Source organism: Danio rerio, chromosome 25 (genome assembly GCF_049306965.1).
Source record: "Danio rerio strain Tuebingen ecotype United States chromosome 25, GRCz12tu, whole genome shotgun sequence".
NCBI lineage: Eukaryota > Metazoa > Chordata > Actinopteri > Cypriniformes > Danionidae > Danio > Danio rerio.
This window is the reverse complement of record NC_133200.1, coordinates 38,471,405-38,491,082: the sequence shown is the minus strand read 5'-3', so window position 1 is coordinate 38,491,082 and position 19,678 is coordinate 38,471,405. Positions and strand designations below refer to the sequence as shown.

Below are 19,678 nucleotides of genomic sequence, written 5' to 3'. Positions count from 1 at the left end.
ACTTCACAAACAAGGTCTAGAAAGGGCAGATGTCAATTTTATTAGATCAATATTAAAATGTGAAGTGTCAGTGGTGAAGCTCCATCAAGGAAAATAACAGTTCTAACCACTAAATATAATCATTCGTCAAATATCTTGTACAATAATCGTAAGTACTCACTTCCGAGCGAGCTTTAGGCTCAGTGTACACAGGCTAGTTTCCCCTGTTTGACTGTGTGTTCAGTCACATTGCAGATTTAACACTATATAAACTAATGGACTGGGAAGTAGTGCTATTGAAAAATTTTAACTATATATTTATATATATATAAATAAAAATAATCGCAAGTACTCATCTCCCAGCAGGCTTTAAGCTCTGCGCAATTGTGTCCATTTCGCTTGACCAGTTTCATGATGTGAATTGTTAACAGCGAAGCTCAGAAAGTGTAAAGAATGCATCAAAGTAACTGCAGCATAGATTTGCGTAGATTCACAGAGTAGCATTATGTTCGTTAGTAAAGATCGGACATTCACACGACAGCAAATGTCTGCTACAAAGAGCTACCGCAAAGTGTACCTCACAACATAATCCACATAATATATAAACATATCGCTGAGGTGACTTCGCATTTGTCGACCACGTCGTGTCATTTTAAATTGTGCCACTTTATATATTCAAAACTTTCCCCGACAACGGCTGCGATTTTCCATTAAATCTAAAATGTCCTTACGTTCAATACTGACACATCTTTATTAGCTTGTCCTGATGAGGAATATCACTATAAACATCATATTTCCAAGTCAGATATACCACGTTTATATATATATTCTTTTAAAAACATCCTTATTTACTACATGAAGCATGACGTCGGGGGCTGTAAAATGAAACTACGTTAGAAAAATATGATACTGAGTTCAAGAGGGTCTATTTTGATGCTAAGCACACTGTAAGATACTTTATAGCAAAACAAGTCAAAAATAAAGCTCATTCAGTGATCGAAATCATCACAATATGTTGTCCTAGCTAATCGGTTAGCTGTAAGCAGCAGTATATCAAATTCGGGTCGAGTATGGAAGTCCTGTAGAAATCATAGTACTTTTGAAACCGTCTGGATATGTTATACTCGCATTAACAATTCAAAGAAATTGCATCAGTTCCACTCCTTTGGAAGAAGAAACGGAGCAGAGGTTTGATTCACATACAGGTTTCAAGCAGTCAAACCCAGTGCTGGTGACAGATTTACAACACGTACGTTTATCTCCTTCTTGAGACCCAAGATGCGGTTCAATGCAAGTCAGGTCTTCCGAGCCACCTCCTGTGATCACTACACGGCAATTTTGTTTTCCTTCTGTAGAAACAGAGAAAATAAAAGGTCAACCATGAAACTATGGAAGCTTACAGAAATATATATTTACATTTTTTAAATCTCCAAATTCTGACAATATTATTGTGAGCTACTATATCAATGCTATACTCTTATTTAGATAATTAAGAATTGTGAATTAAGTTGTTTGCATGACAACAACTACAGCTGTAATGGAAAATAGCAAACGGAAAATCAATTCTGTGATATTCTAGTGTTTAAAAGCACATGGCGCTCTAGATCTGTTTGTTACAGCAGATGGTGCTCTAGGCTAGTTTTTAAACAGCAGATGGTGCTCTAGGCTAGTTTTTAAACAGCAGATGGCGCTCTAGGCTAGTTTTTAAACAGCAGATGGTGCTCTAGGCTAGTTTTTAAACAGCAGATGGCGCTCTAGGCTAGTTTTTAAACAGCAGATGGCGCTCTAGGCTAGTTTTTAAACAGCGATGGCGCTCTAGGCTAGTTTTTTAACAGCAGATGGCGCTCTAGGCTAGTTTTTAAACAGCAGATGGCGCTCTAGGCTAGTTTTTAAACAGCAGATGGTGCTCAAGGTTAGTTTTTAACAGCAGATGGTGCACTAGGCTAGTTTTTAAACAGCAGATGGCGCTCTAGGCTAGTTCTTAAAAGCAGATGGCGCTCTAGGCTAGTTTTTAAAAAGCAGATGGCGCTTTAGATTAGTTTTTAAAAGCAGATGGCGCTCTAGGCTAGTTTTTAAACAGCAGATGGCGCTCTAGGCTAGTTTTTAAACAGCAGATGGCGCTCTAGGCTAGTTTTTAAACAGCAGATGGTGCTCTAGGTTAGTTTTTACCAGCAGACGGCGCTCTAGGCTAGTTTTTAAACAGCAGACGGTGCACTAGGATAGTTTTTAAACATCAGATGGCACCCTAGGCTAGTTTTTAAACAGCATATGGCGCTCTAGGCTAGTTTTTAAAACAGCAGAGGCGATCTTGGCTTGTTTTTAAACCGCAAACATTACTCTAGACAATTTTATAACAGTAGATGGCCCTCTAGGCAAGTTTATAAACAGAAAACGGCGCTTTAGACTAGTTTTTAAACAGCAACAGCACTCTAGGCTAGGTTTTAACAGTAGATGGCACGCCAAGCTAGTTTTTAAACAGCAGACGGCACTCTAGGCTAGTTTGTAACAGCTGAAGGCTAACTTTTAATAGCAAATGGTGCTCTAGGCAAATTTATAAACAGAAGACGGTGCTTTAGGCTAGTTTTTAAACAGCAACAGCACTCTAGGCTAGGTTTTGAACAGCAGATGGTGCTTTAGGTTAGTTTTAAACGGCAGACGGTGCTCTAGGCTAGTTTTTAAATGACAGACGACGTTCTAGGCTAGTTTTTAATAGCAGATGGTGCTCTAGGCTAGTTTTTAAACAACAGAAAGTGCACTAGGCTAGTTTTTAAACTTTACACCCAAATGCTAACAAGAAAGAGCACTTGAAAGTCGACTTGTCACTGGATTAATGTAAACACAGCTCGCGGTGAACAGTCTTGTTATAAAAACTTAATTTAATCAAATTAAAATGAATCCAATCAAAGAATAATTGGACTTGCTCATCATTACCCTGTACTCAAAGTCAGCAAATTCTCTTCCTCCTTGACTTCCTCTGTATCCGCCTCTGAAGCCAGGGTGCGGCCCAAACGAGCCCCGTCCAGCTCCGCGGCCCCGGCCCCCTCTGAATCCCATGCCTCCACGGCCCCTGTACCCTCCGCGGCCCCGCCGTAACGGCAGCCCAAACGTCTCCGCATTCATCCGCCGCTCCTCCGCCCAGGTCTGCCTGTGCTGTCTGAATAACCAGCAAAATTATTATTTCATATACATCACCGAGATTATACACAAACGGAAATTTCTAATGATTCTCACCGGGGGAAAAACGACCCTCCGGACCTCTCGGCTGCCTTCCTGTTTACAATCAGCAACAAGAAAAAGACGATCATTTTGTTAACATTTAACCAAGCGGCAACCTACCGCTCTATGGAAGGTAAATCCTGCCAATTTTAATTAAATCAAATAAACATTGGAAAATAAAATGAAAACCAGATTAACTATTGTATTATAGAACACTACGCAAAACATCTGTCAAAATTTTATTTAAGTTGCCTATTTAACATTTCATTTTCACTGCATTTCTGCATCAAGACTGCCAATATTAAAATGAAAAGCCAAACTGAAAAATAAAATGTAAACACAATTTTTACAAAGCTTGTTCACGCTATAAGTGACATAATTCAAATTAAAATGTATATTTAATTTTTTTTTATTGACACTTTTTATTTCAGTCTTTATTTTCAATTGAATTTTCAACATCAACCTGTATGCACAGCCTATGCTAATCAGTGATAGGGGTGTATTCAAGTGACGTCAAGTGTTTTCAGAGCCCGAGGGCAGAAGCATGGTTTTGATGGATGATGGGACAGCGCAAGTTATTAACGTATATATAACAGAACTAAAATGGCAAAAACTGTTAGCTTTTACGAGAAGCAGCTGTCATAGGTAATGAAGTATTAAGCGTTTTTCCTTAAGAAAAGCACATTTATGCCAAATGCTAGCAGGCATTTGTAGCTCCGCCTTTTTGCCCTTGTTTGGTATCACCCGGTTGGTGCAATTACATGCGTACAAGATTGAGACGATTAGCCACGCCTACTTGTAGTTTCTTTTGCCTTCTTCCGAAACCTATGGGTGACGTCACTGACACTACGTCCATATCTCTTACAGTCTGTGGATTTAACACAATGGATGCACAATACTGGAAAAATCTGAGATATTTTCCGTAAAGTAAAAAAAAAATAAAATAAAAAAAAAAAGTAAAAAAAAAAAAAAGTTAAATATATGCGATATTTTACTTATTTGCGATACACCAGCCTGATCCCACGAAAAAACTTAAGTATTTTTCGTTTTGCCATTTTCGATTTAAAAAAGGAGGCGTGGCACCTAACCTCACCCCTAAACCCAACCGTCATTGGGTGATGAGCAAATCGTACTAAATTGTACGAATTAGATTGTACGAATTCATACGAATCAGCCACTAAATCAAAAAGTTACGAATTGCCGTGAGATTGTGTTGGATATACAGTATATTAAGATATGGGCATGGTGGTTAAGTCGTTAGCACTGAGGCCTCACAGCAATAAGGTTGCTGGTTCGAGTCCCGGCAGGGCCATTTCTGTGTGGAGTTTGCATGTTCTCCGTGTCAGCGTGGGCTTCAGCTCTAAACATCTCAAGTCATTCATTATGTCATACTGCAAATTAAGCCTTTCGTGTGGAAACAAGAACTAGGGATGCATCACATTTTGACCCCAAAACTGCATTTTCGGTTTCCAGACGACAGAGAAACATAGCCGAAAATATTTTACTTTCAAAAACTGTGGCTATTTTACTAACTTTCAAAAAGTTTAACAAAATGACATCAAATCCCTTAAAATAATCATTACTACAAAACATTTTCAGTTTTCACCCAAGTGCATCCAGAACTGTCATTCAGAACAGTGCACTCCTAACAAAAACACAATGTTTTTTAATGCGTCTCTTAAAATGCAAATGAGCTGCTGCTGTTCCCACCCCTTAACCAGAGGAGGGCATCTTGTGCCTCAGTTACTCAAACAAAAAATCTGCCCATGTACATCTAACTAACACAGAGAATATCACTGTTTTAAGTGTGTTTTGCAACTGTGCAGATCTTTTTCATGTCCAAACAGCAACATTACTTACTGAAGCGTATAAACAAAACACCATGTCCCACATCTAAATGTGCTCTGACCTGGTATCATCACAGGAGATGTTGTCAAAGAATGATTTGGTTTTATCATAGTAGCAGTTTGGCCCGAGAGGATCCTCCTCGTCAGCGTTTCCTTCACTGTTCTGAGTGTCGACGCCAGAATCTGCCTTATCCTCTCCATTCAAAGCTTTCTCCGGCTTCTCATCTGAACACAGAATGAAAACATACACAGCTAATGAGTCGGTTCACCACAAATGCTTAAGGTTAAAGTCTTCTGCAGATCTAATGATACTTCAGAGACAATACAATTATAGAACTACATATATAGACGCACTTAAAAACAAAAAAAACATGCACTAATAATAAATAAACGGCTGCAATACATGGAACAGCCACTGGTGTCGCCAATAACAAAGCTTTGGGTTCAACAGAGGAAAGAAACCACTTTGGAAAAAGTGAAAGAGGAGTAAACGATGACAACACCCTGTCCCTTTAACCCTTGTGTACTGCTAAAATTTGCAAGCCTCAAGTTATGTTGGGGGGTGTTTTGCCCCATTGACTTCCATTATAATGACATTTTTTGATTGCAATGCCCTGACAGCATATAATCATGCATCCTTGATTCCCGTTGCTAGTTTTCCCTGTTGGGAAGAGGTACATTGTGTAATGTTTACTGCTGATCATCAGATGTCAGCATTAACCCTTTAGAAAGGCCTGTGCAAACAAGGTTATGGCTTTTATATGGAGTAAAACAGCAGATTATAGTGTGTGCAGAAATACACTTACTGTGTTTCTGAGAGGCTAATTGGGATTTTCTGATTCATCAAAGGCCTCTCACATACACTAAAGCACACATGCACTATACTCTATACTCCAGCTTTTTTTGCACTGCATCTGATGATCAACAATAAACCTTTTTGGGAAGTTTTCCCTTTTCCCAACAGGGAAAAACCCCCAACAGTCAAGAATGCATGATTATATGCTGTTATGGCTATGCAAAGTCAAGGGGGCAAAAACAGCCCCCAACATAACGAAAGCATAGTCAATTTGCCCAGAGTGTATTGTCGAGTTAACAAACTTTAAATAAGTTAAAGTATTTGTTTAAAATGTGGGTCAAAATAAGATTTGTGACCAAAAATCATTCCATTTGTTGAAATCGTGGCCATATTAAGACTCAAAACCCCTCCAGAGTGGATGAAAACCTCCCCAACAGCCATACATGTCTTAGTACCCATGTTCCCTTCATGTATATCTGTATTATTTGCACATCTAGTCCTCTGTTTGCACCTTTCAGCTTGAGTTTGCTCTGGAACTCTTTGTCGATCTCTTCTTTGTTGAACTGAGCATTGGCGCTCTCAAAGTCAAAGTCCTTCTCAAACTTCATGGGTCCTTCTCTGCGTACGGGGAACCGACCCCGACCGCGGTGAGCTCCAGCGCGGCCACGCCGAGCAGCAGGAGGACCACCAGCTGGAAACCCAACACAAACACACACTGTTAGTGGACAATTAAACATTACAATATATACACATACACATTTGAAGTCAGAATTTTTAGCCCTCCTATGCATTTTTTTTTATATTTCCCAAATGATGTTGAACAGATTCAGGAATTTCTCACAGTATTTCCTAATGTTTTTTCTTCTGGAGAAAGTCTTATTTGCTTTATTTCGGCTAGAATAAAAGCAGTTTTTAATTGTTTAACTCACTTTAAGGTCAATATTATTAGCCCCCTTATGCAATATTAGTTTTGGATTGTCTCCAGAACAAACCACTGTTATACAATGACTTGCCTAATTACCCCTACTTTACCCTAATTACCCTAGTTACCCTAATTAACCTAGTTAAGCCTTTAAAATGTCACTTTAAGCTGAATACTAGTGTCTTGAACAATATCTAGTCTTATATTATGTGCTGTCATCATGACAGAGAAAAGAAATCAGTTATTAGAAATGAGTTATTAAAACTATTATGATTAGAAATGTTGAACAGAAATTGGGGTGAAAATATATACAGGGGTGCTAATAATTCTGACTTCAACTGTATATTTCTAAAGAGCAAACAGAAGCAAATTTATCAATCATTGCAAAAGGAAAATACTCAAAGATGCATGCCGTGTGACATTCAGCAGCTAGCACAATACTTTTTATATATATTTTTGAAGCATCTGAAACATGCTTTAACTTCTATTGCAGTATAACGCTGTTAACATGCACACAATGCCACACATTAGGATTTGTGTTATAGTGTAGATTCAGTTTGGCTTATAATACATATTATACACCCAGCGGCTTTGTTACTTTATTAGGTACAGCTGGTTAACTGCTCGTTAACGCTAATCAGCCAATCACATGGCAGCCGCTCAATGCATGTGGGCATGTAGACTTGGGCTGCGTCCGAAACCGCATACTTACATTCTATAAAGAACGCTAAAATCAGTATGTGAGCCGAGTAGTATGTACGAATTCATAGAATTCGAAAATCAGTATGCGAGAAGTACCCGGACGACTTACTACTTCCGGCAAGATTCTGGAGTGCGCATCCCATGCATGCTGCGCTATCCCATAATGCTCCATAAGAGAATTCATGAAGGGAGTGAAACGACGCAACTGACGCAGATAAGTCACGTGACCATGACAAAGTAGTATATACTACTATATTATAATAATAACAATAGTAGTTAGCAGTAGCAATATATGAATAAGTAAAATATAATAATATTATAAGTATAATATAAAAAATATATAAGAATAAATTATAATAATAAAAACAACAACAATAGTAGTAATAATAACAATAGTAATAATAATATTATAATTATCAACAATAGTATAATAATAATAACAACAAATACTATTAATACAAATTGATATATTATTAACAATAGCAGTAGCAGTTATAATAATAATAATATTATTATTATTAATAGTAATAATAATAATTATTAACAATAATGTGATTTTTTTTACCTTTTTCTTGCATTTTAGTACATAAACATTTCTAAATATTACATATTTTAGTACATATGCACTTACTATATTTATACTATAATATAAACTTAATTCAATATATTATGCATTTGATTTCGGAGTGAAGCATCCCCTCATGGACTAGATTTGCATGAGATTCCCTCCTTAAGTCCTCTACTATGAAAGCAGACGGCTAAACGGCAGTGTGTGGATGCATGTGAGAAACAGATGGAGGAAGCTCTTAGAAAGATCATGCAGTTTCAGCACACAACTGCAGAGAGAGGCTTATGGGCAGAGGTGTTTAACCTGCGAGCCGTTTAGAGGCATCTTTGCTTCCTCCTCTGGACTGACTGGACTCTGGTGCGCTCACTGTTGGGACATCAGTGCCTGGGAGAGACCAGCTCTTTAGGACTGAGACACATCATCAAACCCCTACAGCAGATCTGGGTTTAATACTCAGTGTTCAGAAGAGGGTCTTGTTATTACTCCTCTCCCATGAGCATTCACACCAACCAACTATGGTTTAATTGATGCGTGGATTAAAGTGAAAAAGTAGCAAGTGGGAAAAATATATATATTCTCTGAATTTATTTTTGGGTCACATTTACTTTATTTAAATAACTGAGGCCACTATAATTTAAAGAAGAGATGTTTTGACCTTTGATGCAAAAATCAACATTTGGAAGCTGTTTGGACCAAATTGTGTGCACTCTGTTTCAAGGGCCAAAGGGAAGAGATAGGGGTACAAGAACAAAATTTGGATTTGGCCTAAATATTGTAATGTATTGTTGATCCACTAAATATAATGACTAATACAACTTTACAGTAAAATGTTACCATATATATGCAGGTAAAGCATGTTGTATTCTTTTCTTTTAAAGTGTTTGCTGCGCACTATTAATCCATTGCTTTAAACCTTCAAGCCTGAACAAGTTCGACCCTCGCATGAGCAAGGCAGGCAGTTCTGTACAACACAAAATGTAATGTGAAAAGTAACAAAGTAACACAAAAAGAAACAAAGAGTAACGCAAAACATAACATGAAAAGTAATGCAAAGTAACACAAGTTACATGAAAAATAACACGAATAGTATTAAGTAAAAAAAGTAACATGAAAAGTAACGCAAAAAGTAATGCAAAAAGTAATGCAAAAAGTAACGCAAAAAGTAATGCAAAAAGTAACATGAAAAGTAACGCAAAAAGTAATGCAAAAAGTAACGCAAAAAGTAACATGAAAAGTAACGCAAAAAGTAATGCAAAAAGTAACGCAAAAAGTAACATGAAAAGTAATGCGAAAAAGTAAAAAGTAACATAAGTAACACGAAAAGTAACGCAAAAATTAACACGAAAACACAAGTAACATGAAAAGTAATGCAAAAAGTAACACGAAAAGTAACACGAAAAGTAACGCAAAAAGTAACACGAAAAGTAACGCAAAAAGTAACACGAAAAGTAACACGAAAAGTAACGCAAAAAGTAACACGAAAAGTAACGCAAAAAGTAACGCAAAAAGTAACACGAAAAGTAACGCAAAAAGTAACACGAAAAGTAACGCAAAAAGTAACATGAAAAGTAATGCAAAAAATAACACAAAAAGTAACAAGTAACATGAAAATAACACGAAAAGTAACGCAAGTAACACAAAGTAACGTAAAAAGTACAACAAAAAAATAACACAAAAAGTAATGCAAAAAGTAAAACGAAAAGTAACCCAAAACAACGAAAAGTAAAACGAAAAGTTACGTGAAAAGTAACACAAAAAGTAACATGAAAAGTAACAAAAAAGTAATGGAAAAAGTAACACGAAAAGTAAAACGAAAGGTTACGTGAAAAGTAACCCAAAACCACGAAAAGTAATGCGAAAAGTTACGTGAAAAGTAACTCAACTAGTTACTTTTTGGGAGAGTAACTTAATATTGTAACGCATTACTTTCAAAGGTAACTTTACCCAACAAGTCTATGGCAAGTCTAGAAGCATTTGGAGTTTTCCTCACCTCTGGTTTGCTCCGTCAGATCCACATGTTTCTGTGTGTTGGTGGAGGCCACGCGAGTGGAAACAGGACTCTTGCGGCCCAATCCTGGCGCAGCAAGGGTGGAGGAGACCACAGGGGCTGATGGGACGGCAGACTCCACTGGTGGGCTTTTCCTGAGAGAGTCGAGAGCCGGACTGGTGCTCCCTGCCATAAACACATGCAAGATGATCACTGATGCAACCCGACCAAATATAATAATACCTGAAGTCAATCTGATGAGGGGAAATCAGAGCTGGCTGGAATACAAAAACCTTGTGAATGAGCTATATATGCACAGCTGGAATTTTCAGCCAATCATAAACTTCCGGTGAAAGGTTTTTGCGAATATCTTTAATTTCATATGGCTGCTTTTACAGCATGTATGTTTTAATGTAACTAAAATACAATCAGTAAATATATTTAAGCATTCATTTAGTTATTGATGAAAAGCTGTTTAAACACAAGAGCCGTCAGTGGCAGCAGGCGAGCACTGCATTCATCTCTATTGAAAATACCAGGGTAAAATAAATGTCAATATTTTAAAGACATGGTGCAGAACAATGGAAGTTAATGCAGTGCTTCTTGTACAGTCCGAGACCCACTTTATATCGTATATCAATCAGTTAATTAAGACCACGCATTTTTAAAGAAATCAGATCTGGCGATTTTGTAATGGTGTGACAGTTCACCGGAGGCACGTAGGCTGGCTGAAAGTTAAGTCTGTGTGCATATAGCTCATTTGTGTTATTGAATTAATGAGTGAATAAACCACAGCAGTCACACACCAAACTATAATTAAAGGAATCTCAGAGCAGAATTTCCACAGAAAGAGTGACCACGTACACACAGCATCAGCACACGCAGATCAGGAGCCAAGACCAAACCCAATGGCGGAGCGCTCAGGACTGAAGAGTTGTGTTTTTTAAGTAATCCTGAAGATACTAGAGGTTTTACACCGGGTAGTAATAGGAACTGCATTATAGGGCTGTGGGATTTGGAGAGGAATGGGCTGGGGCAGAATTGCAATTTCTCTGATTGATATTGTGACTTTGATTTTATTTTTAATTTAATAACGCATACAGTAGTCATTATATAATAATAATAATAATAATGATGATGATGATGATGGTTTAAATAAATCAGAGCGAGAGAGGCCGAGTATTGGCGAGTAAGATAGACCGAGTGGACACGAGAGAAGCCGAGTATAGGTGCGCGAGAGACTGAGTGGACGCAAGAAAGGCCGCAAGTATTGGCACACGAGAGAGGCCCCTCTGTGTTCGCCTGACTTTTGTCCACTCTGGCGCCTCATAAAACCGTCTTCTTTCATCTGAGAAATATCGCTAAGTTACGAAGTATGCTATCCATCTCAGATGCAGAAAAGCTAGTCCATGCTTTTATGACCTCTAGGCTGGATTACTGTAATATTCTGTTCGCTGGTTGCCCAGCATCCTCTATTAATAAATTTCAGCAAAACATATATATATATATATTTTTTTTTTTTATCTGTTTATACTTCGAAGAAACCTTTGTAAATGTGGCTAGATTTCAGCAGTGTTAGACAGTCACTTTGGCTGGGTGAAAATAATTTTTTAATTGTTAGTTCTGGATCGTCACTAATGGTGAGAATTTTAGTTTATAATCATTTGTCAATATGCGCGTAAATGTGCTCTTAGAGTCGAGAAGCAGCACGTGCAAAAGTAAGCAGATGAATACTGAGTGAGAGGATTATCGCGCTTATAGTGAGATACAGGCACGCTCCCATTACCTTGCACGAAGCAACCATACCTGGAAACGCAACTGGTTCGATTTAAAACAGACTGGACAATAAGCGATGTTCAAGCACCCACAGTCCTGCTGCTTTCAAGAGCTCCTACTTCATAAACAGCAGCACACAGTGTTTTTTACCTGCTTTCTTGCTTACAGTAATTTTTGCTTTAACAGGAGATTACTCTCCATTAATTTATAGTTAACTGGTTTTAGATACATGACAATCGTGTTTTTTAAATCTCAAATTTTTGTTCAATAAAAAGTGTGTGTGCAGCTATATTTTGCTTATTTAAAATTGGTGGCAAGGAAATAATTAGTTTGGTGTGACCAAAGAATAATCTGGCAAATCCTTAGGTGTTGAGCCCTCAAAAGTCCTGTGAAATAACGAACTGCAATGTGACATTATGAAACCAAAACCCATTTGCTAATGCTCATTCACAACACACAAAAAGTGAAATGAACGAGGAGGCATGTGGACATCACACAATTTAAATCAAGTCATTTTAGCATGTCAAAGTCAATTTAATGCATATAAAAATATTCTCTCAAAAACAAACATGTGGCTAGTAAAAATGGCAAGTGGCTATTAACGTTGGAAAACTACTAGCCACAATGCCCTGGTGATACGTTATCAAGATATAAGATGACTTACATTGTGATATGAGGTTTGATATGGCCCAGTTCTCCCTTCATTTAAACAAAGCATGTATTCCCAATGGTTCTCAGTGTGTACGTGGCCACAAGATACATTATTTTGAAAACTATTAGACCCTTCATTTCCCCTCCACATGCAGGTGCCTCAGAACGCCCTCGAAAAGTGAGAAGTGAATTGTTACTCATGAAAATTTCAAAACACAGATGTGAGAGACCGCCGAACTCCTGCTGAGTGTTGAAGAGGTCTTTAATTTCCCGGTGATCAATTTTGATTTGTAGTTAGATTAATACAGGTCATTTTCTGGCTCCCGGAGAGCGGTTTTACCTTCTGCTATGAACCCACACAGATTGTCACTGATGAAAGCAGAGGAAATGGCACTGCCAGTTTCACTACCAAACAATCCCAAAGCACTTCCTGTGTGGAAAGGAAGAGCAGGTGCGCACACATCAGGCGTGCTACAGGATCAGATATGGACCCAAATATCCGCTTCTGCTCCTCAGTTTAGTTTGAGCTGAAATACCTCTTGTGAAAGACGACTTACCGACTCCAACGGTGCCGAACTGTGGTGAGACCAGCGGGGAAGGGTTGAACTGGGTGTATGGTGCGACTGGCGGACGGTTGAACAGCCCGTAGGAGTTTCCAGACTGGAAGGATGATGGAGGAGCAGTGGAAGATCCCAAAGAGGACTAACGGAGGAAGACAAAAATAAAACATGATCAAGTCACTGCAGAAAAACAACACCAGAGGGTGGGAATCTTCTGAGCACTTCACAATCCGATCTGATTCCTGGGATCATGATACGATTGCAAAACGATTCTTAACCTACATCAGGCACGTGCACACATAGGGCTCAACCAGTGCAGTGCACATGCCCTTTTTAGTCTTGGATAGAAAGTGCCCTTCCAAAATGATCTATAGTGCCCCCGCGACAACCCCCATTTGTTGTACTGCGCCTTTAAGGCTAGACCTCCCCACCCACCGTTTCTACGTGCACATGCACAGTTTAAAACATTTTAAACTTGTGAAACTCACTCTTCTTGATCACATTTGATGATGATTGATGATCCTAACAAACTGAACAGACCTTTTATTCCCGGTTGCTTTGCGCACGTGTAACGGAGGCCAGCTAGTGTGTACTGTGCAGGTAAACCTCACTCCTCTGACCTCTAAAGGTGCTCTAGCGACAGATGCTAGAGGCTATGGTCTTTAGCCTCCTTGTTAGAGCAACCGACTCCCATGTGGAAGTTCGCCGGTTCAAATTCAGCTCGGAGCCGGTTGGGCGGTGTAGGACCGGCGGGGTTATATTAGTGCCGTGACCCGGATGGGAGTGATTCAGGGGGGTGAGTGTAACGGAGGCCAGCTAGTGTGTACTGTGCAGGTAAACCTCACTCCTCTGACCTCTAAAGGTGCTCTAGTGACAGGCGCTAGAGGCCATGGTTTTTAGCCTCCTTGTTAGAGCAACCGACTCCCATGCGAAAGGTTGCCGGTTCGATCCCAGCTCGGAGCAGGTTGGGCGGTGTAGGACCAGCGGGGTTACACACGTCTTGTTGATATGATTATACACGTGACTGCCGGGACATGTTAATACGCGCAGCTGTCAATCAATTCGGTGGGCGGGGGGACCGCACTCCTCCATCAAGTTGCGGCTGATCTGAAAACCGCCCCAATTTGGTCCACCGTTTTTATGTTGTTAAATTAAATAAAAGTAAAAAAGGACTGGGTGTGTTTATATCACCTCAATATGATGGTCTACACACTATATGTACATACATGCATGCCCAAAGAGCTTGAAAAGGAGATTTCACCATAGGTGTTCTTTAAATAAACAGTGCTTCACAGTTTTAGGCGAGTCTAACAGTGTTCAGGTAGACAATTTTTAAAAATCAAATGTAAAATGACATGATCTTCACTGTATAAATCATTCAAAAATACTTCTTTTTATTAAAACTTACAAACAGCACTGCTTTTTTGTGTCTAAATGCTTTAAACTTCTAAAATTCTCATAATCAATAGGCTTAAACTCCACAAAGCTGATGTGTTCTATAATCCCAAATCAAAATTGCACATACTGTGATGTGACTATTGTTGCATTGCGATATCGATGGTGAAAGAATATAATGTGCAGCCCAACTATCAACACTATTTCTGTTCAGAGCTTGTGCCCACTGAGGCCTCATTTGAACTCCGAATCGATTCTGAACACTTGATAATTGATTCAAAATTGTTAGACAAATAAAATCGCGATGCATCAAATTGTTCAACTACAAACAGTTCATAGACAACTAAATCAGGGTTTCATTGACATCTCATATGGTCCAACCCATAACTATAATCGTGTCCGACTTCAAATCTAAAGCCGTTGTCACATTAGATGATTAGACAATGATAAAGTGAGCGATTGCTCCATATTTTACACTTCTGTAAAGAGAGGTCAGGGTTTTGGTCTTCTATTTGGTCTATTGGTGATGCGATTTCACAGGTCAGAATTTACCAAGCTTGAACTTTGGAAAGCATCCACATGCTTATGAATGGAAGTCAATAGGGTGAAAAGTACATTACAGTCAACATACATCCCCTAGAAGCACATCCTGCACACTGTTTTTTATAATGTGCAAGAATTATCTTCTGAGTCTGTACCTGAACAATGGCCGGGTCCTGAGGCAGAGAGCATGTCGGTTTTGGTGGTTCACAGACAGTCAAGTCCTTGATGTCACTTCCTCTGAATATAATATACTCAAAGGTCTCATCTCGAGGTGCGATGGGCCGGTCGGTGGGACGGTCCTCAGTGCCAAAGGAACGCACTGCAACAACAACAACAACTCAAATCAACTCTCATTCTGCTAATTAACAATAAATTAGCAGCCTTCCTCTGAGATTTGACTCTAATCTTATTAAAATGGGAACGCTTTTGCACGGTAAGTAATCCGGTTGTTAGGTTTGACGTCATGCATCTTGTAAACAAAACTGAGATGATGTAAACTCTGTGTGCCGCTTTATCTGAGCTTTATCTCCTCACTGTGGCCTCTGAATTGTTTGGATTGGGTTTTATCAGAGCTACAAATGAATAACGCACGTACAAGTGATTATATCAGATAAAATCACAATTATTAGCCCTTCCAAAGGATGTGTAATGGGGAGAAGCTTTCTTTTTAACATATTTTTAACCAGCTTATTTCTAATAATGAATTTGGTTCGTCTTTGGCATGATGACAGTACTTCATATTTTACAAGATACTAGGGTTGGGCGATGTCGACCAACTTGGCATCGTACGTTGTCTAATGTGAAAGATCGCGATGGCCGATGGAATAGTCGTTGGCGGTGAATTAAAGGTGCAGAGGGTGATTGTCTTCAGAAGCATGTGTTGTTGTGCTGGTTGAAAGTCTCTTCACAGTCTAATAGTAATGATTACAGTAAATGATCTAAATGTGTTTATATATTTTGGGTAAGGCATAAAACTAAAAAGTGTTCATCCAATTAAATAGAGTCGGGAGACATCTCTCATAACTCCGATAAGTAGGTGAAACTGTCTGTCAGCAAATGCAGATTTCAACAACTGCGCAGCCGTTTGTACGCAGCTCCGCCGACCGCCGCACGTTCACAAGAGAGGACGCGCGCGCGCAATCAGTGAAAACCTGCTTAATCAAAACTTTTTAAAAACCTGAATCAATATTGGAGGTTTTTAATTGTGCTTTTCTTGAACATTTGGGTTTGAGACTTTGTTTTATTTTCTTAATCTATTTTGAAACATTTAGGTGTTAAATTTAATGTCTATATTCTGAAATAAAACCTTTCTTGGTGTTCTACATTCACTATGAGATTCACTATAAAATACTTAAGTACTTGTAAAATCAGATACTTTAATACTTTTACTCAAGTCTTAGTAGAATTGGTGACTTGTAACGTGTAATGGAGTAATTTATACAGTAAGGTATCTGTACTTTTTCTCAAGTATGGTTTTCAGGTACTCTTTACACCCCTGCCCATTGGATGTTTAAATTACCTTTAAGTTTATCTAAATTGTGAACATAAAGCAATCGCTGTAGTAAAAGCAACTAAAGGCTACTTCAGATTTGAAATAAGGGCAGATTTCTTTGTCAATAGTCCTACAGTAAGCATCTTATAATAATAATAAACTATCTGACTGATAAAATACATCCATCTAAGTTAATAAAAAATGTACTTAAATTGGCCTATTAAAATATTTCAAAGAAAGCACATATTGATCTAAAAGTACCACAGAGTAGATAACGCAGTATGTTTTACAAACAAATGTTGTATTAGAGAATAAACAAACTGTTATTTGACCGTTTACTATATTTTCTTTGCTAATTTAGCAGAAAATACAAGTTTGTGTCAGAATCCTAACGTTATATTAAAATATACCCGCGTATATGCACTTTTCGTCAAACCTTTCAGCGTATTATTTATAATAACCATATCTATATAAAGTGAATATAGTATACAAAAAAGTAACACGCTTTTGAAGCCTCAAACCGCACGAGTACACAAATGCTGACTACATAGTGCGCGTGCTACAATTTGAAACACGGCCCAGTGTGAATAACACGTAATACTGACTCACAACATGAACTAAAGCTCAAACTGAGAGTGTGTTAGTGTCTGGAGTGTGTTTTTGAGTGTTTCTGTGCGTTTCTGACCTTTAGCGAGCGCGACGGTGGAGTTTTCAGTGTCGATGGTGTACAAAATGCCTTCATAACGGATCTCCGCTTTACTGATCAGGCTGATTTTACTGCCGATATACGGCGTGCCACCGCTCATCGTCGCGCTTTCACCTCGAATAAACCGGGAGAGAAAAATGAGATTTCGGTGGAAGGAAAATATCCACACTTCACAGCATAAACAAACCACTGCGACTGCGATTGTGTGTGTGTGTTCGCTAATAAAACATGGCCGCCTGCATTTTCAGGCCGTCGGGCGGAAGTGACGTTTGACCGCCGTCATTTGGTCTACGTCAGGGTTTTCCCAAAGTTCATGTCATAAACTGTTTTATGTGGTACTTTACATTAGAAATATGTTCATCAATTGTGCAGAATTGTGACTTTAGAGCTCAGAATAGTGAACATATATCAAAATTGTGACTTTATAACTGAATTCTTTCTTTATAGCTCATAGTTGCGACCTTATATCTCATTATTGCTACTATAACTCAGAATTTTGGCTTAATAGCTCATAATAGTGACTTTATAACTCAGAATAGTGACTTTATATCTCAGAATAGTGAATTTATAACTGAATTCTAACTTTAAAACTCACCATTGTGACTTAATAACTCACAATAGTGACTTTACATATCAGAATAGTGACTTTATATATCTTTATATATCAGAATAGTGAATTTATATATCAGAATAGTGACTTTATATATCAGAATAGTGACTATAACTCACAATAGTGACTTTATAACTCACAATAGTGACTTTATATATCAGAATAGTGACTTTATAACTCACAATAATGACTTTATAACTCACAATAGTGACTTTATATATCAGAATAGTGACTTTACATATCAGAATAGTGACTTTATAACTCACAATAATGACTTTATAACTCACAATAGTGACTTTATATATCAGAATAGTGACTTTACATATCAGAATAGTGACTTTATAACTCACAATAGTGACTTTACATATCAGAATAGTGACTTTATAACTCACAATAGTGACTTTACATATCAGAATAGTGACTTTATAACTCACAATAGTGACTTTATATATCAGAATAGTGACTATAACTCACAATAGTGACTTTATAACTTACAAATGTGACTTTATATCTCATAATTGCGACTATAACGCAGAATTGTGACTTAATAGCTCATAATAGTGACTTTTTAACTCAGAATAGTGACTTTATAACTCACAGTTGTGACCTTATATCTCATAATAGTGACTTTATAACTGAATTATTACTTTAAAACTCACAATAGTGGCTTTATAACTCAGAATAGTGACTTTATAATTCACAAATGTGACCTTATATCTCATAATTGCGACTATAACTCAGAATTGTGACTTTATATCTTTGAATAGTGACTTTATTACTCAGAATAGTGACTTTATACCTCACAATTGCGACTATAACACAGAATTGTGACTAATTAACTCACAATAGTGGCTTTATAACTCATAATAGCGACTTTAAAACTCACAAATGTGACCTTATATCTCATAATTGCGACTATAACTCAGAATTGTGACTTTATAACTCAGAATTGTGACTTTATAACTCACAGTTGTGACTATAGCTCAGAATAGCTCTATTGGATTGAGAACTGGGGACTGTGAAGGCCATTTGAGTACAGTGAACGCATTGTCATGTTCAAACCAGTCTGAGATGATTTGCGCTTTATGACATGGTGCGTTATCCTGCTGGAAGTAGCCATCAGAAGATGGTGGTCATAAAGGGATGGACATGGCCAGCAACAGGTAGGCTGTGGTATCGACACGATGCTCGATTGGTACTAATGAGCCCAAAGTGTGCCAAGAAAATCTCCCCCACACCATTACACCACCACCACCAGCCTGAACCGCTGATACAAGGCAGGATGGATCCATGCTTTCATGTTGTTGATGCCAAATTCTGACCCGACCATCCGAATGTGTCAGCAGAAATGGAGACTCATCAGAGCAGGCAACGTTTCTCCAATCTTCTATTGTCCAGTTTTGGTGAGTCTGTGTGAATTGTAGCCTCAGTTTCCTGTTCTTAGCTGACAGGAGCGGCACCCGGTGTGCTCTTCTGCTGCTGTAGCCCATCCGCCTCAAGGTTGGACGTGTTGTGTGTTCAGAGATGCTCTTCTGCAGACCTCGGTTGTAACGAGTGCTTATTTGACTTACTGTTGCTTTTCCATTAAAAGATCTATTTTTTTAACACATTTTTCTCCAATTGTCACTCAATACCTTTGTAATCACTTAAAAACTTATTTTACAGAATTTTAAAATAGGAATAGAATCATGCAAAAGTATTGTAATGAGATGTGCACAATGTTTGGTAACATTAGTAAAATGTCTGCATGCACACTCTGCATATGCAGGACTTTTGCCAGCTCACATGCGTGGTGGAAAGCAAACGCCAAAAGGTGCAGATATCAATAATGAAACTGTATTTATCAGAAAATGCTTACCAAATGTTTATTAAAATGCCTTACGTTCAGTTCACAACACCTATAGTTTAGTTTTACCAGTTATTATATA

General features: G+C 38.1%; 1 protein-coding gene across 4 annotated transcripts; it reads right to left on the bottom strand.

Annotated features, from left to right (window-relative positions):
* Positions 1-711: 711 nt before the first annotated feature.
* On the bottom strand, positions 712-17,360 carry lsm14aa (LSM14A mRNA processing body assembly factor a). Of its 4 annotated transcripts, XM_021470461.3 has the most exons (11): positions 17,120-17,360; positions 15,098-15,261; positions 13,002-13,146; positions 12,785-12,874; positions 10,021-10,203; positions 8,334-8,414; positions 6,350-6,529; positions 5,105-5,267; positions 3,211-3,249; positions 2,911-3,133; positions 712-1,328 (listed from the first exon to the last, which is right to left on the bottom strand). In XM_021470461.3, the coding sequence occupies exons 1-11, from the start codon at positions 17,238-17,240 to the stop codon at positions 1,305-1,307; spliced, it is 1,413 nt and encodes a 470-aa protein (XP_021326136.1). In that variant the 5' UTR covers positions 17,241-17,360; the 3' UTR covers positions 712-1,304. The 4 variants fall into 4 exon arrangements, with proteins under 4 accessions (XP_021326136.1, XP_021326137.1, NP_956719.2 ...); XM_021470462.3 differs by lacking the exon at positions 12,785-12,874; NM_200425.2 differs by lacking the exon at positions 8,334-8,414 and having other exon boundaries at positions 17,120-17,341.
* Between the last annotated feature and the right edge of the window lie 2,318 nt (positions 17,361-19,678).

What these genes read in the sequence shown, in the direction of transcription:
- lsm14aa (XM_021470461.3), bottom strand. Translation starts at nt 17,240, where the DNA reads ATGAGCGGTGGCACGCCGTATATCGGCAGTAAAATCAGCCTGATCAGT. An exon ending in AGGACCCGGCCATTGTTCAG is followed by an intron (nt 13,147 to 15,097) that starts GTACAGACTCAG and finishes TTCCTCCGTTAG; the next exon opens with TCCTCTTTGGGATCTTCCAC. An exon ending in GTGTGGGTTCATAGCAGAAG is followed by an intron (nt 10,204 to 12,784) that starts GTAAAACCGCTC and finishes TGTTTATGGCAG; the next exon opens with GGAGCACCAGTCCGGCTCTC.